Raw genomic sequence first — 23,921 nt, forward strand, 5'->3', positions numbered from 1 at the left:
TCTTCAGTCAGATTCCTACACAGCCTTGCCACATGGAGTAAAAAATAATCCCTAAGGTTCCTGCAGCAGAAAAGAGGGTCTGGTAACCCTGAGGTTTTATCTTCCCTGAACCTTAGCTTTAGGCTCTGCAATACGGAGATGGAAAGCCTCAAATGCCAGTTAATTCAACCAGAGGTTTCCAGACATATCTGACAACTGGTCCCTCCTCTCACTGGATCTTAAAAGCCATGTGGCAGCCATGGAAAGTGAACTTTCAAGCTCAATTTTATTCCTAAACAAAAGATTTTAACTGTTTCCAAAAATTTGTTTTGGTTGGTTTGCTTTTTTTTGTGTTTTGGGGTTTTGTTTTGTTTTGTCTGTTTGTTTTTTGTTTTGTTTTATTTTGTTTTGGGTTTTTTTTTGTTCTGCCACTGTGGAACATTTAGAACATTTTTTTCTCTATTTGTCCTTACTCAGAATCTTTGGATTCCCAATAAAAAGGAAAAGTAACCTCTTCACCAGCTTTAATCAAAGTCCAAAAATAGAAAGATAGAAGAAAAAAACTCCCAAACCTTTCCCTACTTGGGAAAGCTCTGGAGCTTTCCATCCTAACAGCGGAATTGCCTCATTGGTTAGAAAGAGTAACACTCAGAATGGTTTTGCAATGGAAATATGGATGAACTGAAGAGCTATGGTCTTTGTCATCATAATCAGAAAACTAAGAGTTGATCCTGTTAGTTATATAAGCTAAAGATTTGTATTTCCCTGCTTTTCATTTAAGTACTTTTTTTTTTTTTGAATCTTGGCCAGTGAATAAAAAATTAGTCAAGAGGCTTGAGATGATGTGAAAAGAATGAAAAATCCACACTTTTTTTTATTCATTGAAATATTTTCATTCAACAAACTCAAATTTTGACATTTTATTCAGATTCACTAAATTTTTATTTTGGAATATTGTGGAGGAGGAGAAAGTTGTCTGTGATACACTTCGGTCTGGTGTCCCAAGAAAATAGGGATTACATTATCATGCTCGTGTGTCTCTGCTTGCCTGTCCTCCTTCACTCTTCCCACACCCCCAAAAGGTTTTGAATCCAGTTTTGATGAAATGTGTCAGAATGTTCTGCAATTCTTATAGTTTCAGCAAAGTAGGTTTGTGAGTAAAGTTGGAAAAGAAACTCTATTAATAGACCATCAGAGCAATGTCTTGGGGTGACTTTATGATGCTGTATCCCCTATCAAAGAACAAATATAAATCTTATTAAACATGGAAAAATCTGCGCCAGAACTTCTCATTATGGTCCCACCACTTAAAAATCAGCTCGTTACCAGCATTGGGGAATTCAGGTTGTCTGTGTGATGCTCTTCAGGCTGAATGCATAGGGCGAATCCAAAAGTTTTAAAGAAACAAGAAAAAGTAGAGCAAAATAGAGACAAGGAAAAGAATCTGAAGAAAGAGCAGGGAAGACAAATATTAAGGAATTGCCTTCAGCTGGGAACGGTCTAAAAGGATGTTTTCTTTCCACATCTGATCGTATTAAAAAAAAAAATGAAAAAGAAAAAGAAAAGAAGAAAAAGAGTCCAAACTATTGTTATTGAATCTAGAAATCTACTGAGGCTGAATGATCTGTGAGAATTATGGAGACGTTTAAAGTGCAAAAAGGCCCTGAAATAGAAGAAAAAGCTTTCTCATCAAACAGCACATTGCTCAGACACTGATGGAGATCTAGGTTGAAAAGAACAAACATGCTTTCAAGGAAATATTCAGAGATAGAACACTGGACCCATTTCATTCTTTTTTATAATGTATTATGACTGTGAATAGAAGAATCAGTCATGTTTTGTAAAAACTCTTCACAGGTTATTAGTTAATCACTTATATATCTTCCACAGGGCTGGCCTTAAACTTCCAAGTGCAGCTGGGCTTTGCCATGAACTAGACAGGGAAGGTATGGCAACACTGGGATCCCACTAGGAGTGGTTGCACTAGGGGCTCATACAGCCCCAAGGCAGAGGAAGAATGAAGATCACACTTGAGAAGGGTTGAAAGTATGGATTTTAAAAAAACACGGGTAGCACTGTAAGCCTGACGGAAACATGGTGTAAACCCCAAAGCCATTTTAAAAGGAAAAAAAACCCAAATTGGAAAAACGGTCTTTGAATCATTGACAGAGGAAACAAGGCTTGTTTTGGAGCAGCTCCTGGTTAGTTCCCACCCCCCATTTTCTCTTCAAACCAAAACTCTCCATCGTAAGCAGCTCTTACCCAGGTTTGCTGCCTGGATGTATTAATCAGTGGAATTAGAGGATTGGGACAGAGCCAAGTGACAGTGTGATTGCCTGTGCAAGGCAACATAAACAGCCAGGGTGTATTGAGTGCTCTGTAGCAACAGCCCCATGACAGTGTTCCTTCGTAGTAAGCCGAAGCAGGATAAACTGGTCTGCAATTACCAAGAGGGTTAATTCTCTCCTTTTAACATAAACATAGATCTAAAATGAGATTATATTACATCAGAAACAAGGCAAAGTTTGAAGATATTTGTTGAAAATTGGCCTAATGACTCTTTTGTCATTGTAATTCATGCCTTTCACCTTGCTAATATCCAGCAATTGCAAATTGGCATACTACCAGAAAATGCAAGTAGTGTCTTTCACCTGTCCTGTTTGCTTTATCTACCCTTTCCCCTTCTTTCTTATGTGCTCTTCAGACATGATGGACTTTCTTTTAAAAGCTGCTAGTCATTTCCAATTTGTAACCACTGTACAGCCAGCTGCCTGTTGTTTGTTTTTAAAACATGAGCCTATTTTTTTTTTTTTTGCTAAGCTAATGACATCAAAACACCTGTGCAACTCTGTGCATTTACAGCAGATTACACCAAAAAATGCCATGATTCCTTAACGTGTCCTATACCCACCCAGGACACATGGCCTACAAGTGTTTTGTTGAAGACAACAAAGAAACTCATGAGGGCTGTTTCTGGAGGTATTGGACATTATCAAAGCTTTTGTAAAGCTGGCACAGAGCCAGTGGCCTGACCCTGTCTTTGTAGAGACTCAGAAGGGAGCCCAAGACATGAGCTGGTCTGCCCACGTATGGAACAAGGGGTCTCCAGCCATGAGCACCTCCACTGTGGGACGTGTAGAGCACATAGAGGGCAGTAGCTGTGGGGATGAAACCCTGGAGGGGTGAGGAAGGAAGGCAGCACAGGCTGTTTTGAAGGTGGTATTGCTGAGCTGGGCTGGGCCCCAGCTGCCTGCCTCGCCTGGTCCCCTCCCACAGCAGAGAACCCAAAGCCCTGCAGAAGTTGTTATCATCCACTACCACCAATTACTTGCAGAAATTCTCCTCCCTTTAGTTCTCCAGCAGATGTCTTGTGGCTCAGATTCAGGAAAATCACTACACCCATCTTGGACACAGTAGACACATCTTTCAGTGGCACTAGAAGTGAGGAAGGAATTTGCCATGCCCTTATAAAGGCAAATTCTCCATGTGTGCAGAGTGACATGGACTGCATAGTTAGGAATTGCCCTGTTTCAATTAATACAGGCAGACTGTGCTGCCACTGCGCCCTGAGGTTGATGGTAACATCCCCTATGCCTATATCTCTTTATATTCTATAGTTTATTATTTATTAAGTATTTCTTTCCAGAAGAATCATCAGTACTAACCAGACCAGAGAGGAGTCCTCTTTGCCAGGAAGCTTCTCCTCTCAAGATTCCAGTTTCATGAATCAGATTTCTGTTTAACTCATTTTATCTGGCACAAAACACAACGGATTCATTCCATGCAGAGAAGCAACAGCAGAAAATGATGCAAGCATCTTTCAGGGGGGCATAAGCTGGTGTAAGAAGGGAAGAAGCCAGTGTATCAAATCCAATTTGATAACTGTCTTTTTTTCAAGCACACAGGACTTGCCAAGTAGATGCACTCTGCTGTCAGTCTTTAGCTTGCTTTCTCTTCCTTATCACTCTGTTAGGGATCAAAACTTATGTTTTGTTAACCCCTGCACCCCAGTTTAGGAAAGAACTGTGGCTATGGGGGCAGCAGGAAGAATTTGCAAGAGTTTTTTTAAAGTGCTGACATGCTCTCAGCAGATATAGGGGTGTACCTCATTCAAACAATGTCTCATGGATCTGTTTTCGTCCCGTGGCTAAGCAAGATTTAATCTGCTAGAAGGTTTGGTGGACATGTTTAAAAAATATGTGGTATGAAAATACCAAATTTTGAGTCTGAGATTAAAATGCAGCCTTGCCTTTCCACTGACAGCATGAGGTGCATGCTGTTTGCTTGCTCATCACAGTAACCAGCCTGGTGCATCTTTCCAGGTTTTCAATATTAGATTATCTGAGGATATAAAATCAAGTTGGCAGAATGAGTCAGCTGATAGATTATTGCCTAGTAAAAAAAAAAGGAATGTCATTATATTTGCCTACAAAGAACCACATGTATCTATGAGGTTGTAAAGATAATAAGCATGAACTCAATCATTGCTAATATGCTCTGCTTCATGTCTCAGATATTCCTTTTATACAATTTTTTGCTAATATCCTAGAGTTGACAAAATACTTCAGAGAAATTAAACTGATGAATACTGTTTCACTGGTCTCATTAAAATTCAGGCAATACCACAATAGAAATAAAAGTTATTGTTAAGAAAACAAACCGTTCCAGCTTAGTGGTATCAAATGCAATTAAGAAAGTGGCATACTAACTCCAATGTTAATAGGAGTAGCTCAGATTGCTAAAATGCTTTTTTTTCTATTTTGGACACCACACCTAATTCTCTCTTTTTGTAGAGCTGAAAAATAGTATTTCACTTTACACATGAATGTTATATATTCCCAGCTAGATCTGAGATAGATGATGGCTGTCTGGCAGTTGCTGCTGCTGCTAAGCCTTTACACAGCAGAAAAAACCCCAGCAGCAAAGCAAATGACAGGGGAATTCAATTAATAGTCCATTTGGAAGCTGGAAACAGTTGTCTACTCTGCCACTGGGAGCCTGTACATTCTCCCAGTCTTTTTCCTGACATGCCTGTGGTATACCACCTTGCCAGCTCTCCACAAGTTTTCCCTCAGGTCCAGTCTGGCCAAGAGAACAGATATGGTGGCCTCACTTTGCTCCAAAGGAGCGCTTCTCTGCCTGCTGTCCTGTGGGACAGGTGAGCTCAAGCTACGGACAGTCATTCAAGAAGATACTTCAGGAGAAACTTGCTCATCTTTCTCCTGCATTGGCCAGGGCACTTTAGGTATAAATACCATAATAGCAGTGAGGTTCTTTAGGGAGAGTTGGAGGGAATCACACTATCAAGGAGGTCTGAGTAAAACTGCCGGACTGATGAAAAGTGTTACCTGAGCTTCACCAGGTAACAAAGACTGTATTTCCACACAGCCTTCAGCTGAGTCCACAGGCAGTGGGAAGGCCTGGCACACTTCCCCACCAGGAGGACTTTGGAGGTAAAAAACATCTGTGGAAGGCTGACCCTACTGGAAACCAAGTGCTCATTAAAGCCAATATGAGTCCCTCCCACAGGATGTAGTCCTTCAGGCTGCTCCAGTGTGGGTCCCCCACGGGTCACAAGTCCTGACAGCAAACCTGCTCCCATGTAGACTCCTCTCTCCATGGGGCCACAGATCCTGCCAGGACCCTGCTCCAACCTGGTCTTCCTATGGGGTCCTTCAGGTACATCCAGCTACTCTGGTGTGGGGTCCTCCATGTGCTTCAGGTGGATCTGTGCTCCTCCATGGGCTGCAGAGGCACAACTGCCTCACCATGGTCTGAACTACGGGCTGCAGGGGAACCACTGCTCCAGGGCCTGGAGTACCTCCTGCTCCTCTTTCTCCACGGACTTTGGGTCTTCAGGACTATTCTTCTCACATATTCTCACTCCTCTCTCTGGCTGCAGTTGCTTTCGCGCAGTAAGTTTTCCCCCTTCTTAAATATGTTATCCCAGAAGTCCTGCCACTGTTGCTGATGGGCTCAGCCTTGGCCAGCAGCAGGTCCGTTTTGGAGCCATCTGGCACTGACTCCATCAAACACGGGGGAAGCAACTTCTCACAGAATCCCTGCCTGTGGCCCTGTTTCCAGCTACCAAAACCTCACCATGCAAACCCAATACAGCATTCCACCCTTCTGGCCTCCCCAGGGGAAGGGCAGATATCTACACAGCTGGCTCATCCAAGGTCTTCTCCTCTCACAGTCAGGAGCAGAGCCCTCTCTGATCATCAGTGAGGGGAAGCTGGTATTGCAAAGGAGGAAAAAGCTAATGTGGAAGCAGCAAGGAAAAGCTGCACACTCTGATACTGAGGTGTGGATGGAAGACAGCTTGCCTGAGCCCTCTTTCGACATACAAACAAATGCCTCAGGCAAAATCCAAAATGGCAGAGCAGAACCCCAGTTTCCATAGTTTTTTCTGTCACAGAAGCCATGACTACTAGCTATTAAACAGACTTAATGGTCAATAGCTTCCTGTCACCTCAGATAGTCACAAAACGAGAGGGATGCAGGTGCTGCCAGCCCGTCCTGTGTCATGACCATGGTGGCTGTCACTCTGCACACCTGGGGAATGCTGCTGCTCCAGAGAAGCAGAGATCCCTCACTACTCCTGAGGGTGATCTCCATGGTTAGGGCAGCACCTTCCTACAGCAACATGCTTTTTTCTTCCCCCTGGATAATTTCACTTTAGTGAAGCCTTGCAAAATTGCCCAGTATTGCTTTCTCTGAGCATGAACTGCTTGTAGGATGGTTGGCTAGCTCCTTCTTACAGCACTGTGCTGGGAGGAAAAGCCATGCCCTTTTTAATTTAATGAGTAAAATAAAATTGAATGAAAATGAAAAATATTCTTAATGAAAGGTGGTTGTTCTCTTTTTTTTCAATAAAGAAGAAAAATGCAATTAAGAATAGTGTCCCAAATAGTTCTGATAAACTTCAAAACTTCCACTCAAAGAAAAGGAGTTATTGGAAAACATTTCTGAGGCCAGAGAGAATTCTGTATTTATTAACAGGCAAAGTTCAAAAGATTAATCATGCAGAGTCTTTGATATTTCATCTTGCAAAAGAATAATCCTGATAAGAAAAATGTTTTGGCAAGAGCACCCTCACTGTTGAACACATGATGGTTACTCTGGAAGAGGCAACAAGATCTAACTTGTTGAAATGGCACTGCAAAGGCAGAAGAAAAGCAGGTTTTACTGAACACTGGTTCTAGACACTTCTTGGACTACCTCTGACACAGCACCAGTGGGAGGAATGAAAATAGAAAAGCCATCTTGTTCCTGCCATTTATTTTTCCTCTTTCTCATTCCTGCTGGTTTTAACATTGGAAAAGGAATCTCTAGGGGGATCATAAGGCCATTTGTCTCTGAATAATGAGAACAACAGGCAGCACCGTGAAAAGCCACACTGGGGGAAAAGAAATCCAAACCACAAGCCATCAAGGTGAGTTAGTATTTCCACCCCTGGTTTTGCAAGGGATTAACTATTAATAAAGATTTAACTAATCTCTGCTTTGCCTGCGTGACTGAAATATTAATAATGGCCATACACCCTGTCAATCTGTTGTATTTCCTCCATGGCAAGTCTGCAATAGTGAATACAGCTCCAGGCTGTATCTATGTTACTGAAACTCACATCGTTGTGCTTTTCTGACCCTTTTTCTCCATCATCACTAAAAGAAAAAGGAAAAAGTGTTTTTTTCCACTCAGACTCTGCTGTCACTCTGCCTGCCCACCATATACTATTTGCCTCCTTATTATCTCAGCCACAACAGTAAAAGTACAGAATGAAACTCCGAGAAAAAGCCTGGCACTATCTTAGAATGCCTGATGTCACAAGAATTACCTAACTAGCCAGCTTCTCTTTTCAGTCAGATTTTGATATGATAGCATGGCTGGAAATCTTTGAAGTGTTTTTAGTTCTGACTTCTGCATCTGTCCCGTTTACATATTTTTGTCATCTCTAGAAGCTTTGAGTTTTATTTGCTTCACTTTGACTTCACCAATATTCTTGTTCATGGTTTAGGTTGTATGAATGTCTGAGGTTTCTAGAACAGACTAAACCTTGGTTTTCAGGACAACCCACAACTTCTAGTGCTACATTAAAAGCCTTTCAGGCGCAACCCATAAAACACGCATCAGTATGGAAAAGTTTATTGATAGCCTTTTTTTCTCTCCTGGTTAGGAGGTACCTCAAATTTCAGGACAACCTAATTTCTAGCCTAATAAACGTTCCTAGTGCTATTAGGTCTAGCCCAGCTTCTTCCCTGTGTCTCCTCAGTGTGGGAAGCAGGGCAGGAAAGGTGGGCATCCATGACCTTCCTAACAACACCAAAGGAGCTGCGGGGACTTCAGTCACAGGTGCCTTGGAAACAGGCCAGCTACCGTATGTGGAAGCCAAGTGAAATGCATGTGGCAGTCTCGGTATTTTGAGCTCATAATACGACACCAAATTAGAAAAAGAAAATAAACTACATCAGGTTTGACCTTTTCCAGTTCTGGACAAAACTTATTATCAAGGACGATTTTGGCTTTCATCTCTTTTCCATTAATATGTGCCTCCCTAGCAAATATTTTATGAATCCCATTGGTTTCTGTGCAGTAAAAACAAATGTTAAAAGAAACCAATCCAAAGGAAACGGTTTGGCTTTTGGAGTGTTGGGCCTTTTGGTTACATTTTTTTCCTTTGTCTTTTTTTTTTTTTTTTGATCTCTACTTTATTCTTTTGTCCAGAAATTACAAAATTGGTTCCTGACTTGGAATACAATTGTTTATGACTATAAATCAGTTGACTTCACTGCTGCAGTGCCATCCAAAATGACTTTGTAATCTGGAAAAAAATAATTGTTCTGAGGAGAAAGGGAGCAGTGGACATTTCCCAGGCTTTTTTGACCTTCTGAGCAAGAACTGGAGCTTGCCTAGTGGTTTAGATGCTAATCTATCTACCCAGTGTGTGGGTGTGCTCTGAGTCACAGCCAACATGTGCACTCACTTCTAAAACAGGGCTTCCTAAATATTTTTGTAAGGGTAGCTTTTGTTTAACTTTCATTTGGCAGAGTCCCACATTGGGAATGGTTAAAAGCTCAGGAAGGACCATATGTTGCATGTAGAGCTGCTAAGAACAACTTTGAAAATTTTCAAATCTTTTTCTCCCAAACCGAAGAAGAAAAACCTCACCCTTCCCCTTAACATGATTCAAGATACTGCTTTTTTCTCACCCACTTGCCAGAAAACCACATCTGTCAGACTTCAAGTGTGCAACAACTGTCTGTCCACAGTGAAAATAAATGTCTTTTTGTCTGGGTTTTTTTTGTTGTTGTTGGGGTTTTTTTGTTTGTTTTGTTGTTTAGGTTTTTTAAGTGTTTTGTTGGTTTTTTTGTGTATTTGTTGTATTTACTTTTTTTAACTCATGCCCAGTTACCAAAACTCAAGGGGCATTCTGCTGAGGATGTTCCAGGCAACTGTAACCATGTAAGTCTGAGCAAACAGGATACAGTGGCCATATACAGGCAGTGGGTACCTAGAGGTTTCTGCGAGGAGAAGTATTTTTTTGATATTGTTCCCCCTATTACATAACTGGGAACGGGGATAATAAACATGTTTCAGTCAAAGCATCACAGGTGTTACAAATTGCTTTCTCTCTTGGAGGCCCTGTTATTAACCCAGTTACTGCTGGTAATAATAGCTGCTGCTCTGCAAATAAGCCTGAAAAATGCACTGGGGCCAGATTCAATAAAGGGCTTAGGTGACTCAGCGTTAAGTTGATGTAATACCTCGTATTTAAGATCTCAGGCCTTTGAGCAGAGTCTGAATCCTGAGCAATAGATCCATAAAGTGCACAAAGACTGTTAGGAGCTTGCAATAACAACCCCAAGCAGCTTAGCATGTACCTGCTTAGACGTAGCCAATAAAACTGGCTGGGTGGGGAGAGAAACCTTAAAACCCACCTGTCAGTCCTGCAAGGAGATACTTGCATTTTGTTGGGATCTGCAAACTGGATCCCTTCCAAAATATAACTTTTTGGGCTTTTCCCCACTCTTTATTTATTTTCCTTTTTCTTTTTTTCTCCTTCCCTTCCAAGAACTGTGCAGGACTTATGCTTTTTAACGTTCCCTCTTTGCCACAGCTGCCACACAATCATAGAAGACCCTGCTGCTAAAGCAGTGACCTGGGAATTGGATGTCCTAAGTTTGGTTCTCCGCTTTGGCTGCACAGTGTGCGTGGGAAGGGGGCTTCATTTCCTGCCCACCCTCCTCCCCCCGAGCTGATGCCATTAGCAGCTCTAAAGTAGGTCAGTGTGAGTGGGCTGGAGGGATGTGCTCCTCATCCTCCATCTGCAACTGTGCAGGAAACATTTCAAGATACACTAGTGCATAAAGAGAAAGAGCATATTAGGCAACCAAGTCATGTCTCCTCATGCTCAGAACACGCACCTGGCATGAGGGCATCCAGGTTTCTGGCCCTTGTCTCTCCCCAGTTTTCTGTGTTTTAACCACTGGTGGTAGAATGAGAATGACAAGAAAAAGAAGTCCCAGCAGGGAAACTAAAACTCAGGCCTATCCAGCTCTGTGTGGAGTGAGTAACCAGCACCAGGCAGGTGGTGTGGTTGAAGTGGGACTGCCTGCTGCCAGAGTAGCTTGGCATGGCTTTCTCTCAAGAGACTGGAGAGATTTGAACATTTCCTATTCAAATAGGGAATGAAAATCTCCAAGTCTTCTAAAGTAAATACTCAGTCTGCTCTGTAGTGCTCGGGCAGAGGAGAGGAATTTTGATTTTGGCAGCAAAAAAGCAAGAGTCGCTGCACATAATAAGGTGAGAAATACCTCCCTGAAAGCTGAGTATGCTTAGACTACACTTGTGGGACCAGTTTTCCCTATAATAGTCTTAGTTAGGGATACGTACAAAGTGACCCTTGAATTACTCGCTCAACTCCACTAAGATTGGGACATCTCAGGATATGTACAGCTTCAAGATCTTGGTAAACTGAAGAGCAAATAAGTTTTTGAACTTAATCACCACCAGATTTATTGGGATTTTAGTCTTAAATGTCTCAGCTGGGCCAAGTCCCAGGTCAGGAAAATACCATCAAAATGCATCTGACACCTCTCTCTTTTTAAATGAGCAGCACGGGCCAGAGTCTCCTGCAGACTGCAGTGCTCCAAACTCCATGCCTCAGGAAGGAAACACCATGTGAAATTTTGTCCTCAGTTACCTCATTACAACTTTGACAGCATAATAGGGCCAAAAATATGATAGCAGGATTGGTTTCAAGGGTTTCTTGTTTTGTTTTGGTTTTGTGCTTTGATTTTTTGTTCTGTTGTTTGGTTTTGGAGTTTTTTTGTTTGGTTGGTTCTTTGGGTTTGGGGTTTTTTGTTGTTGCTTTGGGGTTTTGTTTGGTTTTTGTTTTATTTTTCATAGGCAAGGATATGCTATGGTATGGTGAGAAATACAAGTAGACCCCTCACTACCAACAGCTCTATGTGGCCAATGCAGTAGAAATTCTACCCCTTAGGAATCCAGTACAGCAGAAATCTCACAAATGTGATTGAAGAAAAAAATCTCAAGAGTCAGAAACCTTCCCAGACTCAGGACTGCAGTGGGCCGTAGATGTGTGCACGATGCCTTTGAGATGTGACCTGTATGCTGAGTGATATTGCAGATGTATTCTGAGTCCATTTTAAACGTGCTTCTGCTGTTTTCTCCCTGAACATTGCTTCCCTTTCTTGCAAAGTTAGCCTAGGCCAGCCGCCCACTGGCCCTCAGAGCCCATCTTCCTGCGCAGGGAGCTGAACGCCTGCAGCTGCTGGTAGCGTTCCCACCCGCGTTACCACAGCAGCACAAACAGCAACACATTAAACACAAGGACGCTGTGCGGGCAAAGGCCCTGCATCCTCGGGGTGCTTGAGGAGCCTTTATGCAGCTGCCAGGCCCCTGGAGGAGCCTGCAGAGTCCATGTGTTTGCTCCATCTCCTTTTCCAGCTAAGCCTGGCATTTTTATGGGACAACTAAGGTAACCTGTGCAAAATGAGTAGTCAGCACTGGTTACAGCAACTTTATGTGGAGAAGCTTTTTAGTGGCCAGTCTACTCAGAAGGAACATAAACTGTTTCCCCAAATATACTTCTCTGTAACCTTTGACAGGTGCATTTGTCCTTCTTATATGCCTGCCTGGGCTCCACCCTTGCATAAGCCCTTCCTCCAAAGATAAGTCAACACAGAGCAATGCACATGGAAGTATCTTTCAATGTGGCTCTGAATGGAGAAGCATGCGAATAGCATGTGTATTACTTTTGTCTCGTTTTCAGTTTATTTTTTCTTCCTTTGGACATTTCTGATCTTCAGAGAAAGTCTGGAGTGATACAGACTTCATTTCCTATTAGCTGACTACAGCTATAGGTTGCATTGACATACACTGATGTGTTAATTTGGCAAGATATCAAAAAATCAGAGCCAAAAAAGCTGACAGGCAGCACAGTTCCCTGGAAAACAAATTTCCTGAAATAAATCTTTTGTTTTGACAGTATGACAGCTCTGTTCAAGAACTGTATCTGTCTTGGAACAGTATATTTTGATTTTTCCAAGACATGCAATTTAACTGTGCGTGACATTTTGATTTAAGATGTGCATTTACTGGAACTTACAGAGAGTGTGCTGGATGGATTAGAAATTGATTCCCCATTAGGTTTTAAAAAGGTAGCTGTTCATCAGGAGATAACTAGGGCTGTTTTTCTTGTGATCCACCTGAGACCAGTTCTTAGTCTGACGTGATTTAATGTGTTAATCCACAATCCAAACAAGACAAAGGAAAAGAAGTCTTTACTGGCAAATTTGAGAAGTGATTATAAAAGTGATGTCGTTAATAGGGAATCACCCTGCTTTGAGGATGATCATTCATTTAGAAGTCTAAGTCTAAAAGAATGCATTCTGACATGAGCAAACAAAACCTTTAGATTTGAAAATTTAAAAAAATGAAAATAAAATGAGACTGAGAATGAGCAAATGTCTGGGAAAATTGTTTCAGATAAAGACTTTTTAAATACTCCTCCTAGGCAACCACCACATTTTTGTCTTCTCAAGACAGAGAGAACAGAAATCTCCCACATCTTCTCATCAGCACACACATAATACCACAGTGCTGTTCTTAGGCAGCAAGAATGAAATATATTAATTTTACAATGTTTTTTCAAATCTGAAATCTAAGTAAGCCACCCTGAATTTGTGTTTGACATTTCATAGCTGAGAAACAGTCATCAAAAACAAGGAAACAAACAAAAAAATCCAACCCTCGCCCCAAACACAAATAATTTTTGGTTGAAATACTTTTTTTGGTTTTAACACAAAGGTGATTTGCTTTTGGAATAATTGAAAAAAAATAAGTAGCTATTAACTGTGTGACAGAAGATTAAAGTACAAGCACAAAAGCATTAGGGTTCTTTTTGAGGGTTTTTTGTTTGTTTGTTGGTGAGTTTTTATTTCTTTTGGTTTGGTTTTTTCGGTTGTTTGGTTTTTTGGGGGTTTTTTAATAAAAGTTTAGACCACTGTATTTTCGTCATATGCTCTTCTAGAGTTAAAAAAAAAAAATATCTATATTTGGGCTCTGGAAATGTACAAATATTACCTAAAGAAGAAGCCTAACATAAGATATTCAAAATACATCAAAAAATATGAAACCATTATTAAAATAACTAATAACTCAAAGGGAGAAGTGCAAAAAGATAGTTTCTGTTATTTTCCTTGAAAATTTACATCTGCAAGCAGATATTTGGGAATACCTAGGACTATGCCACATAGTTTAGAAGTCTGTTTATTGCTTTCTAGGAGGAACTACATATTTGATACACTTTTTGCTTTCTAAGAGGAGTAAAATCCATTGTAATGTCTAATTTACTATTTTTCCTTTGAAAGCTCCCTCTGCCAAGAGAATTTCTAATGGCTTCAGCAAAATTTGCTCCAAATACCTGGTGAAATAGGGCTACAGACCACCAAAAACCCCAGCTCATATTCACAAGGGAAGAGAAAGTATTTGCCTGTAGACTGAATAACCTGGCACTACAGCATGAGACCACCACGGTTCTATGAAAAACATGCTCCATAACTAACCACAGGCTAATTTTTCAGTGTTGTGACCATCCTGGTGTGTCTTGGAGGTCAAAAAAAAAAAAACAAAAAAACAACCAAAAAAACAACAAAACCCAAACCACAAATATCTTAGTTTTTCCTCAAAAGACTTTTAGAGAGGCAAATAGCATTAAGCTGAAGGCACATGGAAATGAGTCGACACAGACAGCTAGACCTTTGGTTCAGGTGTAAAGTTTTGAGTTTCTTGTTGACTTCACACAGCAACAGGTAGCAAACCAACAGCTCCCAACAAGTAGGTGCAGGCTTCCAAAAATGTATCGTGCTCATTTAGCTTAGCAGAAAAAATTTCTTGAAAGATTTAGGTATTTATTTATAAGCAAAAATCTACAGCAGGTTGGCCTCTTGGATCAATCCAAGAAACCCCTTCATTTTGAGCTGAAAAGCATCACCCACTGAGGCATAATTTGACTCTTTAGAGCTAGAATGGACCCATTCAGTGCTCTATTGGTCTTTTTAACATGTCAGTTACACAGCCTACCTGCTCTGGGCAAAAGCTTAATACTGTAAGTGCAGTGAGGCTGGTCCTCCACATAGTCCTTTGTTAAGCCCATGGGGTAACTCAATTGGCTTCAGGGGGGTCACTGCTGATTCATGCCACCAGAAGGTGCAATTAGTGGACCCAGCTCATCCATCCTGAGGCATTACATGGCTTCCTTACTCCTATGGATTTAGCTCCTTTGGGCTTGATTTGAATTCTCTATGCAACTTTTTCAATCCCTATAGTGCCTCATGTCACATTCCCGTGACTTTGACAGCCAAACTGAGACTGAGAAATCTCTCTCTCACACACACGCAAATACAATGACACACAGTAAGAAATTGAATTTCATATACAAAATTGAGCCATTTGAGAGGTCCAGTGACCTTTTATGTCTTCCATTAAAGGCAATTGGATGATTTTAACCCCCAAAGATTCCCATTTTCTGTTTAACATTAAAGCGAACAACAGAAAGAAAAAAACCCTATCACTTATATTGCTGAGGTTACAGCAAAGCTAAAAATAAAGTATTGTCATCCTGCTTTTTAAAAACCTTTAATAGGACACTAGGCAGCAGAAAGGAAAGTAGGGTTTGGTTGGGTTTTTTCAATAGCACAGATATTTTAACTCCAGGTTTCATTTAAGCTCTGTTGCAGTCTGTTGGTTATGAGCTTCTAAGTCAGCTCAACAGGACACTGTGGTAAGGATGATTTTTATCTCTCTTGCATATACAAAGTAGGGAGTGGAAAACAAGACAAAACTGAAAACATCTCTCCACAGGTAAACTGCATCTTTGCTGACATCCCAATAACGAACACAAAGCCCTGTACAAAGTGATATTTTTACACACAGAACAAAGACAATCCTTCAATCTGGAGTAAGTTTCAAATAACCTCCTCATGAATTTGCCAAAGCAAGCTAGGCCATTCAAAAAGCAATATTTCTTGAGTTGAAAGGGAGAAGGAGTTTTTTTTGCAATGAATTTTGTTCTGGCAGTGCACTGAAGTGGCTTCAGGACATACCAGTTCCATTTCTACATTTGCTTAATATTTTGTTCAGACATGTCCAGTCCAGACTTAGTTACCCGACTTCATTGTAGTCAGCTACATTTCTACCTTTCTGTCTTACTTGTCTTTGGCATGCTGGAAATCTGGCTTGGTTTTTCACTAGTCTTTTGAAACATTCCCAGGCATTTTAAAAAACAGTGTGTACAGACTTTATTTGGTTTGTTACCTGTATTATATTTTCTGGTAATAAAAACAAAATTTCTGGCTGGCAAAGAAGTTCTGTGACAGTGTGGTATCAGGAAGGAGGGATGGATTTGGGTATATTCCCACTGTACCCTAATCTCAGCTGACTTTTGGATAAAATATCAAGAAAGCGTGCTGGTGTCTTAGGAAAAAGAGGCATTGCATTGTTAAAAAAACCTAAACCATTAGTTTTAACCACACCATGTCTTTCTTGAAAATGCTTTCTTTGCGCTCCAGTTTGCTCCTTAACTTACTAAATCAAAGCTCGTTGTTCACATTCCCACCACACAAGGAGCTCCACGCCACAGCACTTTGCAAATACAAGCAGAAAGTCAAAGATTAAAGAAAGTTTCTTCAAGAAGCTTTTATATTCGAGTTGTGCATACCAGCATCCTTTCTTTTGCTTGCAAGCTCACTAATCGTATTTCAATTGCATGCCTACAACATAAAGTTAATAGCTTCCTTATTTCCTTATTTTAGCATTTCCCCTCTACTCCCTCAGTCTTTTCAATTATACAACTTAGATAATTCCTTTCATTTCCTTCCTCCAGTGTCCTGTTTTCATTTCTTACACAAAATCATATTTGGTCACTTACACTTTTCTTGAGGATAAGCACACGGCAGCAGCATCTCTTGCTCCACCATGGTGCTGTCTGTTGCAGAGGTCAGTGGTCCTTGGAATAGCGCTTTAAGAAAATATTTTGGAAAGCTAAGCTCACTCATGCAGGCTTCTGATCTTCTCCAGTCCTCTTGGCTTCTGTGTGCTGTCACATGTTATCCTCCCTCCTGAGAAACCTGTGAAACGAGTCTGGCAACACACAACTTGTGTGTCAGAAGAGTTTTAATTGATTCATTGCAACAGATACCCACCCTCATTAAAAAAAAGCTGTTGAAAGGAGTAGTCTCTTAGCGCCTCATTTGAAATTACAGAACCTGCCCAATGTCACAGCTGGTGCACTTTAAAGGGAAACTACTTGCTGGGTTTGTGAATACACAGGAAATAATTTCAAATCAATCTTAACGTGCCAAATAAACCACAAATAGCGGTAGAGTTCGGATGCTTCTGTGCTGTGGGAGAGCAGGAATCCTTCTGCTGTGCAATGAGGGGGTGAGGGCTGCCTCTGCATCTCTCCAAGGCACGATGTCCTGTGGGACAAAGCAGCTCCACATTGCTTTACAGAGGCCTCTGTCTCCATGATCAGCCACTCTGACCGCTACTGAAGGGGAAAAATCTTGTCGGCCTGATTTCTGAGGAATGCATCCTCAGGAAGGTGAGGTTATTAGTGCCTCAGTGCCTGCAGGGAGGATTCCTCCGTGCAGCAGCCATGGAGGTTGGTCTGCCTTTCAGCAGCCCCTGCCTATCCATCCAAGGTTCAGTGAGGAGATCCCAGCACTGCAAGCCCCTCTCAGCTCGGCTAAGTTACCATTTACTTGTTACCCCTGTGACTAAGAAGGATTGCAGGTGGACCCTGAGTCTGATCCTGTATCAGCTTCACACCAGGTTGCATCTTGTAGTACTCCCACAACAGTTCCCTACTGCTTTTACAAGCTGGTGATACCATCTCCAAGTGAGGCTGTGGTTAGCAAGGAAGCAAAAAGAGGAGACATGGGATTTATGCCTGAGTGTCTCTAATTTGTCCTGTCACCTTGGGCAAATTGCTTTACCTCTTGGTGTTTCTGTTTCCCCATCTATACCACATGCATAATTACAGTTCACTTTCTTTGGGAAATGCTTTGAAATCTCTTTACAAAAGGCAGCATGAAAGAGGAAGCTATCATTATTGTACACTTGTAAAATATTGGGATGTGGCAGACAATAAATACCAAGCATATGAGATTTTATGCATATAAACTGTTTTGTTTTAAAAAGAACTTGACCTTATTGTAATAATGATTTTAAAAAAGAGATACTCCTACAGAGTTTGGCAAAAGCTCAGATTCTGTTTTCACAGTGGAATGATGAGAGAAAAATCTAAATCAATTCTCACTTCTAGGAACACTACGCCCTCCTGGAAATAGCAAGTCCACCAGAGGTTCCTCAGTGGAAAATGATATAATATGGGAATTTCCTGCTTTTCTCTCACCTAGGTTAATAAAATCTCTCATTTTACAGCCTGTGAGTACTTACATTATACTCAATAGGTCTAAACCCTTGCCTTCATTTTCTTTCTCTCTGTTTGAAAACAAGCTCAACAAAGCTTACAAAGATCAGTTTTGTTTTGGTTTATTCATGTGCAGGTAAGATTGAACAGATTGATGCAAAGTTCTTTTTTCCACAGGTTGAATTTACTCATATGGGAGCCTTGTACTTCTTTTAATACTTCAGTGAACGAAATGAAGGAGGCACCCAGAGAAGTTGTGGATGCTCCATCATTGTAAGTGTCCCAGGTCAGACTGGTCAGTACTTTAAGGAACCTGGTCTAGTGAAAAATTTGCCTGCTCACGGCAGAGGGCTTGGATTAGATGATCTTTAAAGGTCTCCTCCAGCCCAAACCATTTTGTGGTTCTGTGCATGTATTTATCCACTTCTGCAGTGTTGCTCATTGGGGAGCCTTCCTCAACGAGGAGAATTGTAAAGGGCACAACAGTGAACTAATTTTCCCCTGGAGTGTAGAGCAAATAATTTTTCACCTGCTCTACTTGGGAAGACATCAGCAGCTGGGCTGTGAGAAGAGCAGGAGGATCTGCCTTGGCTTTCCTGCCTCTGCTGCTGCTGCCATAATCCATGTACTTTCACTGTGAGGCTGAAGGCACCTCAAATGATGGCAACATTCTTGAGATGATACACTGAGGACTCATATAAGCTTGAAAAGTAAAACAAGCTTGCAAAATCTTTCAGGAATTATATTGTTTGTGTGGTCTGTGAAGAAGCGAAGTTACTGCTTTTTCCCTCTGCATCCTCTTTCTGTAGGACATTTCTCAATAGATACTTGTTTATCCACTGTCTTGCTTAGACTAATATCTTTAACATGGGTGATAGCACAGAGATTAAGCTGGGCAACACTGAACTGAAGGTAAGTGGATGTGGAGAAATAGCTTTTTGTGAGATGCCTCCTGATTGCACATTAATACTGACACATTCTGAAAGCTTACTTGAGTCTTGAAGCATAATTCTCTACATGACTTAACATGGCCAGCCAGCATTATTATAGACCAGGATAATAATGCATATAATAAATGCATAACCTACTTGCTTCTTACTCCGTAATCCACTAACTTCAGAGTCGTGTTCTAGGATGTCCTAAGGTTACTACACTGACAATTTCTAGTATGGGGTGAATCACTTAGAGCTTCAAGCTCAGAAACTCTTGAAAGTGCGTTTGCAGAAGAGTGTGTATTCATTTGCATTGTCTGAATACATATAGTTGCAGTAGGTAACTTCTCAATAATCACATTCTCAAATGAAGCACATTATCAAACTTATATTGGGCATCAGATAAGCATAGTCCGATTTGAATTTCAATGGAAAGAACTGTTATAAAAAAAAGAAATGCTTTCTGCGGAGAGATAGTATAAAAATTACACAAGCAATACTTTAATTTTTTTTTCTCTCTGTGTAATTCTGCCTGTGAATGGAAGAGGTAAGGAATTAAAACTGTTCCCCAGTCTTTGGAACTAAAAGGCAGTGTGTGAGTTGATTCCAACTTTTTACAGCACAGAAGTGAAAAGTATCAATTGAAGCTGTGCTGTTTGTTTGAGGTAACACTCAGATAAGGGAATGCATTTGATTAAACATCAAATCCTAAAAATCTGTAAACCTAATAAGTTAAGTGAACTACTATTGTCAACTTCAGCCAAAACACCAGGAAGAGTCAAGTTTACATACAATAGCATTCTGTTGCAATCATGAAATTAAGAGTATGAAGAGGTATTGGCCATCTATGTCTTTGGACAGACTCCAAACACTCAAAGTGAAGCATACATTTGTATGTCAGTTACTGCAAAGAGTGCTCAAATGACAAACATCCCATAATTGTGGTTCTCGATCTCCCAAGAAGCTCATATCTATAATTATAATCATTGTCTGGATAAAAAACAAAAACAGTGCAGGTTTACAGTAACTGGACAATTGATGCTTGTCTCCACTTCTGTCACTGAAGTGACAAAATAACCAAGTCATGCTCTCATCTGCTGCCTTATAATGCTACATTTGCCCTCACCTCAAGATCTTGCTGTAACCTACAATTATGTGTCATTAACCTTCCCTGGAACTGACCAAAGGTTGTTCAATTCAAGGCTGATTTGGGAATATGCCAAAAGTCTGAGGGTGGACCCTAACTGGCATTCAATGGAACAGGTTTAAGCAACTGTTTCTTTAAACAGCAAAGATTTTCCACCACAGGTAATAACTCTGTTAACCAGTGCTATGTGAAAATCAAGTCCTGAATACATTGGTGCAGAGAGGCATGTTATAGTGCCATCCAGACCATTTGGGTAGTCTCTGTCTTTCTGCTCTAACTGAAGAACCTTACATTGATTAATTCAGTAGAATAGTGTTTGTTTGAAAAAGGCTTTCAGGTATTGCTGCACAGGTTACAGGACTGGAGCAAGGAGAGGAAAAGGAGCCAGAGCTCTGTTTCAAAAAGATGAAGCTCACTTGATGAGAAACTGTGCTGAAGCTGCTGCCTTGCCCTGGAAGCAGTGAGCCAAGAGGGTATGAAACGCAGGGATGCCAAGCACGGCATTAGGGGAACACACATCCACAGCAGCTGCGTGCAGGTGGGAGGCACAACACACCCTGGGCTCAGAGCTGCTGTGTGTAAAAGGAAGTGTTAGGAAGTGTTACCTTGTTCCACCTGTGTGTTCAGAGGAGAGGCTGTACTGAGTTCCAGACACCAGAGGTGTAGATCCCTGTGTGTGAGGTGGTCAGCCCAGGCTGTCTCTGCAGTCATGGAGAGAAGCAGGCACACTGAGGGCATAAGTTGTGTCAGCTGTTCCAGACACGTCCTTTAGGAGGAGGTGAGCCATGCCCTAGTTCCCTTTGTGCGCTGATTTGTTCTCTGTTGTCTGTAAAGGGGACTCCCCCACGACCAGTTCTGAGGTGAATTTCTACAATTACTAAGATGAAGTCTGCTTTCCAGATGCTGCACAAAACCAAATAGATTGCATTTGTTTTTCTAGCTGCACTTTTCTATTTATTTTCTCAGAGAAGGAGATGAAAAGTTTCCACTAAGCTGTGCCCTGCAGACTCCAGGATGGTGCTGGAACCATGAAAGCAAGAGGAACACAAAGCAATACACAGCAATGGCAGTGCTGAACATGTCACTGCCTAGGAGTAAAATTAGGGGACCTGCACAGACTACCTGAAATTTACCCTAAAACAAGATTGCCTGAACATGATACTAAACTGTTGAATTTTATTTTGTGAGGCTTTTTTTGGTTAGTTTGTTGGGGTTTTTTTCATTTAAATGAAACAGCAACTCAATATTTTGATTTCTCAAGATCACAAACCGAATGCCATCACAAACTTTTAGCCAAAATCTAATTCAAGCATCCACTGGCAGTGTAATTTCTGTGTGATATGTGTTTGCTGTCAGATACAAAGCAGATTTCTGAAGAGCAAAGAGTGGTAAGATAACTTGGTACACTGGTTACTTCATCTGGCGTAATTTCAAGGAATGCAACTTTAAATACCAGCCCATTCAACACTACTATCAAAGTTTTTCCTCCTAAACTTCCAGTTCCTGTAGATAAATGAGCAAATCCCTTCAGGCTGAAAAGACCATGAGAATGAAGTCAGCCTGCTAAGCTGCTGCAGAAACCTGAAGGGCTCCAGGGACGAAAGGTTGGGGGGAAGTGATGTGCTTTCCCACTCTCTGTGAGGGTGATGCAATGTGTTGTTATCCAGCACTACTTTTTTTTTTTTTTCCTATCTTCAGCTCAAGGGATCAACAAACACACCTGAAAGCAGAAGGGATGTGTTTAAACACAGGACATGTGAACAAATTCAAACCTCAGACTTAAAACAGGCAATCAAAAAGACTGCATAAGGGAAAAAGGAGGCAGTTGTAGTAATTGCAAGGGCAAAACCATGCAGAATAATGAATCCAGCAATAAATTGCTGCCAGCACACACAGATTTCCAGTTAAGTCTGTGGGCTGTTCCACTGCCAAGTCCTGCCTGTTGAGGGGGGCACAATCAGGTAGAACATTTTTTTAAGGATTAAGTTCTCTTTCCAACTTGTCTTCTCTCCATATTTGGTTATGCTGTGGTGTGAGTGTTTGGCTGCCTGGCTGGTGAGCCAAGAGGGCTGATGCCTGTGTTTGCTTCTGCTGTACACTCCCACTTGCAGCAGTTCCCCTCACAGCCCCACTGACTGGCTTCATCACTCGAAGATTTGAATTGCTCAGGTCTGTAGCTGTTTGTTTTGCCAGTAGTGACTCATGCTGCTCCAGTATGGATGAAATAAAGTCAGATGGAAACTCTGAAAGCTCCATGTTAAAGTCAAAATGTCATACTCAGGAGGTAAAGATTATTCTTGCTGAAAAAAGGAGGAAGAATCAGCCCTGGAACTCTTTATAATGACAAATAAGGGCAATACATAATAAGTTCTCTTTTAATGCTCCTACATTAAACAGAAAAGGAAGGACTTTATTTGTTGTTTCCATTCAAAATGTTTTGGTAGAGAGCAAGGTGTCCGCCACTGGTTGTGCTTGCACCCTTTTCCACAGTTAATCTCTGTGGATCACCCTAAAACAAAGGAGTCAAGAAGCCCAATTAATGTAGCTCAGAAAGGGAGGATACCTGGAGAAAAGAAGGCATAGATAGATCCCTTGGTTGTGAAACCCTCAGTTAGGTGCCCCCCTCAGAGCCCATTTGCAGCTGCTCCCATCTCTTGGAGCATCTGAGTGTACTTCCGGGACTAGAAGCCTCCTTGAGCAGTATGGGGTTAGGCAAAAGCAAAGCTGGCTAAACCCCCTGTTGGGCACATGCTCCTGCTTATAATTTTAAGTGATTGTCTGGAATTTAATCTATTTTTCAACTACAATTAGCATAAACTGGCACTTCCTCATCATTAGTGCTGAAACTTATTTTTGTCATGAACGAAAAACCAGAGAGGTATAATAACAAGAGGAAGAGGATAGTCTTGCCTATTAGTCAGTGCATGTAGCCAGGTTCTTTTAGAAAACAGTAATTAAGCATAAATAGATTAGATCATAGAATCACAGAATATCCTGAGTTGGAAGGGACCACAAGGATGATTGAAGTCCAACTCCTGCCCCTGCACAGGACACCCCAAGAACCACACCATGTCCCTGAGAGCATTGTCCAAGCTCTTCTTGAACTCTGTCAGGCTGGTGCTGTGACCACTCCCCTGGGGAGCCTGTACCAGCGCCCAGCCACCCTCTGGGTGAAGAATCTTCTTCCTGATATCCAACCTAAACCTCCCCTGACACAGCTTCAGGCCATTCCCTTGGGTCCTGTCACTGGTCAGCGCAGAGAAGAGATCAGTGCCTGCCCCTCCTGTTCACCTCACAAGGAAGTTGCAACTGCAATGGGGTCTCCCCCCAGCCTCCTCTTCTCCAGGCTGAACAGACCAAGTGACCTCAGCCATTCCTCATTCAGCTTCTCCTCAAGGTCCCTCACCATCTTCACGGCCCTCCTTTGGATGCTCTCTAATACTTTAATGTCTTTCTTATATTGTGGCACCCAAAACTGCACACAATGTTCAAGGTGAGGCTGCCTCAGTGCAGAGCAGAGCGGGACAATCCCCTCCCTTGCCCGGCTGCTGATGCTGTGCCTGATGCCCCCCGGACACACTTGGCCCTCCTGGCTGCCAGGGCACTGCTGACTCATGGTCAACTTTCCAGTGACTAGGACTCCCAGGTCCCTTTCCATGGCACTGCTTTCCAGCATCTCGTTTCCCAGTTTGTATGTCTGCTTGTGCCATTCTGGGTGCAGAATCCAGCACCTGTCTTTGTTAAACTACACGCAGTTGGTAGATAATTCCAATCTTTGCTGGAAATGATAGGCAGGAACTAGAGGACACACTGAGAGTATTAAATGTACAGGAGATTCCTAGTATGATTTTGTATGTCAACTGGAAGAAGGGGATTATTCCAAGGGGAGGGTAAAAATGCAACC

The 23,921-nt window shown here is 41.6% G+C and overlaps 1 protein-coding gene and 1 long non-coding RNA gene across 3 annotated transcripts in view; one reads left to right on the top strand and one right to left on the bottom strand.

Moving 5' to 3' along the window:
- Positions 1–16,613, bottom strand: part of PTPN3 (protein tyrosine phosphatase non-receptor type 3) — a 165,049-nt gene extending 148,436 nt beyond the window's left edge. For both annotated transcript variants that reach the window (XM_032119156.1, XM_032119154.1), the window contains exon 1: positions 16,433–16,613. In XM_032119156.1, the coding sequence (XP_031975047.1) occupies positions 16,433–16,559 (127 nt within the window). In that variant the 5' untranslated portion in view covers positions 16,560–16,613. The remainder of the gene's footprint in view (positions 1–16,432) is intronic.
- Positions 6,810–23,042, top strand: LOC116448586. The gene is made up of 3 exons (XR_004242052.1): positions 6,810–7,414; positions 18,116–18,211; positions 20,984–23,042. It is a non-coding gene; the product is annotated as an uncharacterized LOC116448586 (long non-coding RNA).
- Positions 23,043–23,921: the final 879 nt, after the last annotated feature.

Source organism: Corvus moneduloides, chromosome 1 (assembly GCF_009650955.1).
Source record: "Corvus moneduloides isolate bCorMon1 chromosome 1, bCorMon1.pri, whole genome shotgun sequence".
Taxonomy (NCBI): Eukaryota; Metazoa; Chordata; class Aves; order Passeriformes; family Corvidae; genus Corvus; species Corvus moneduloides.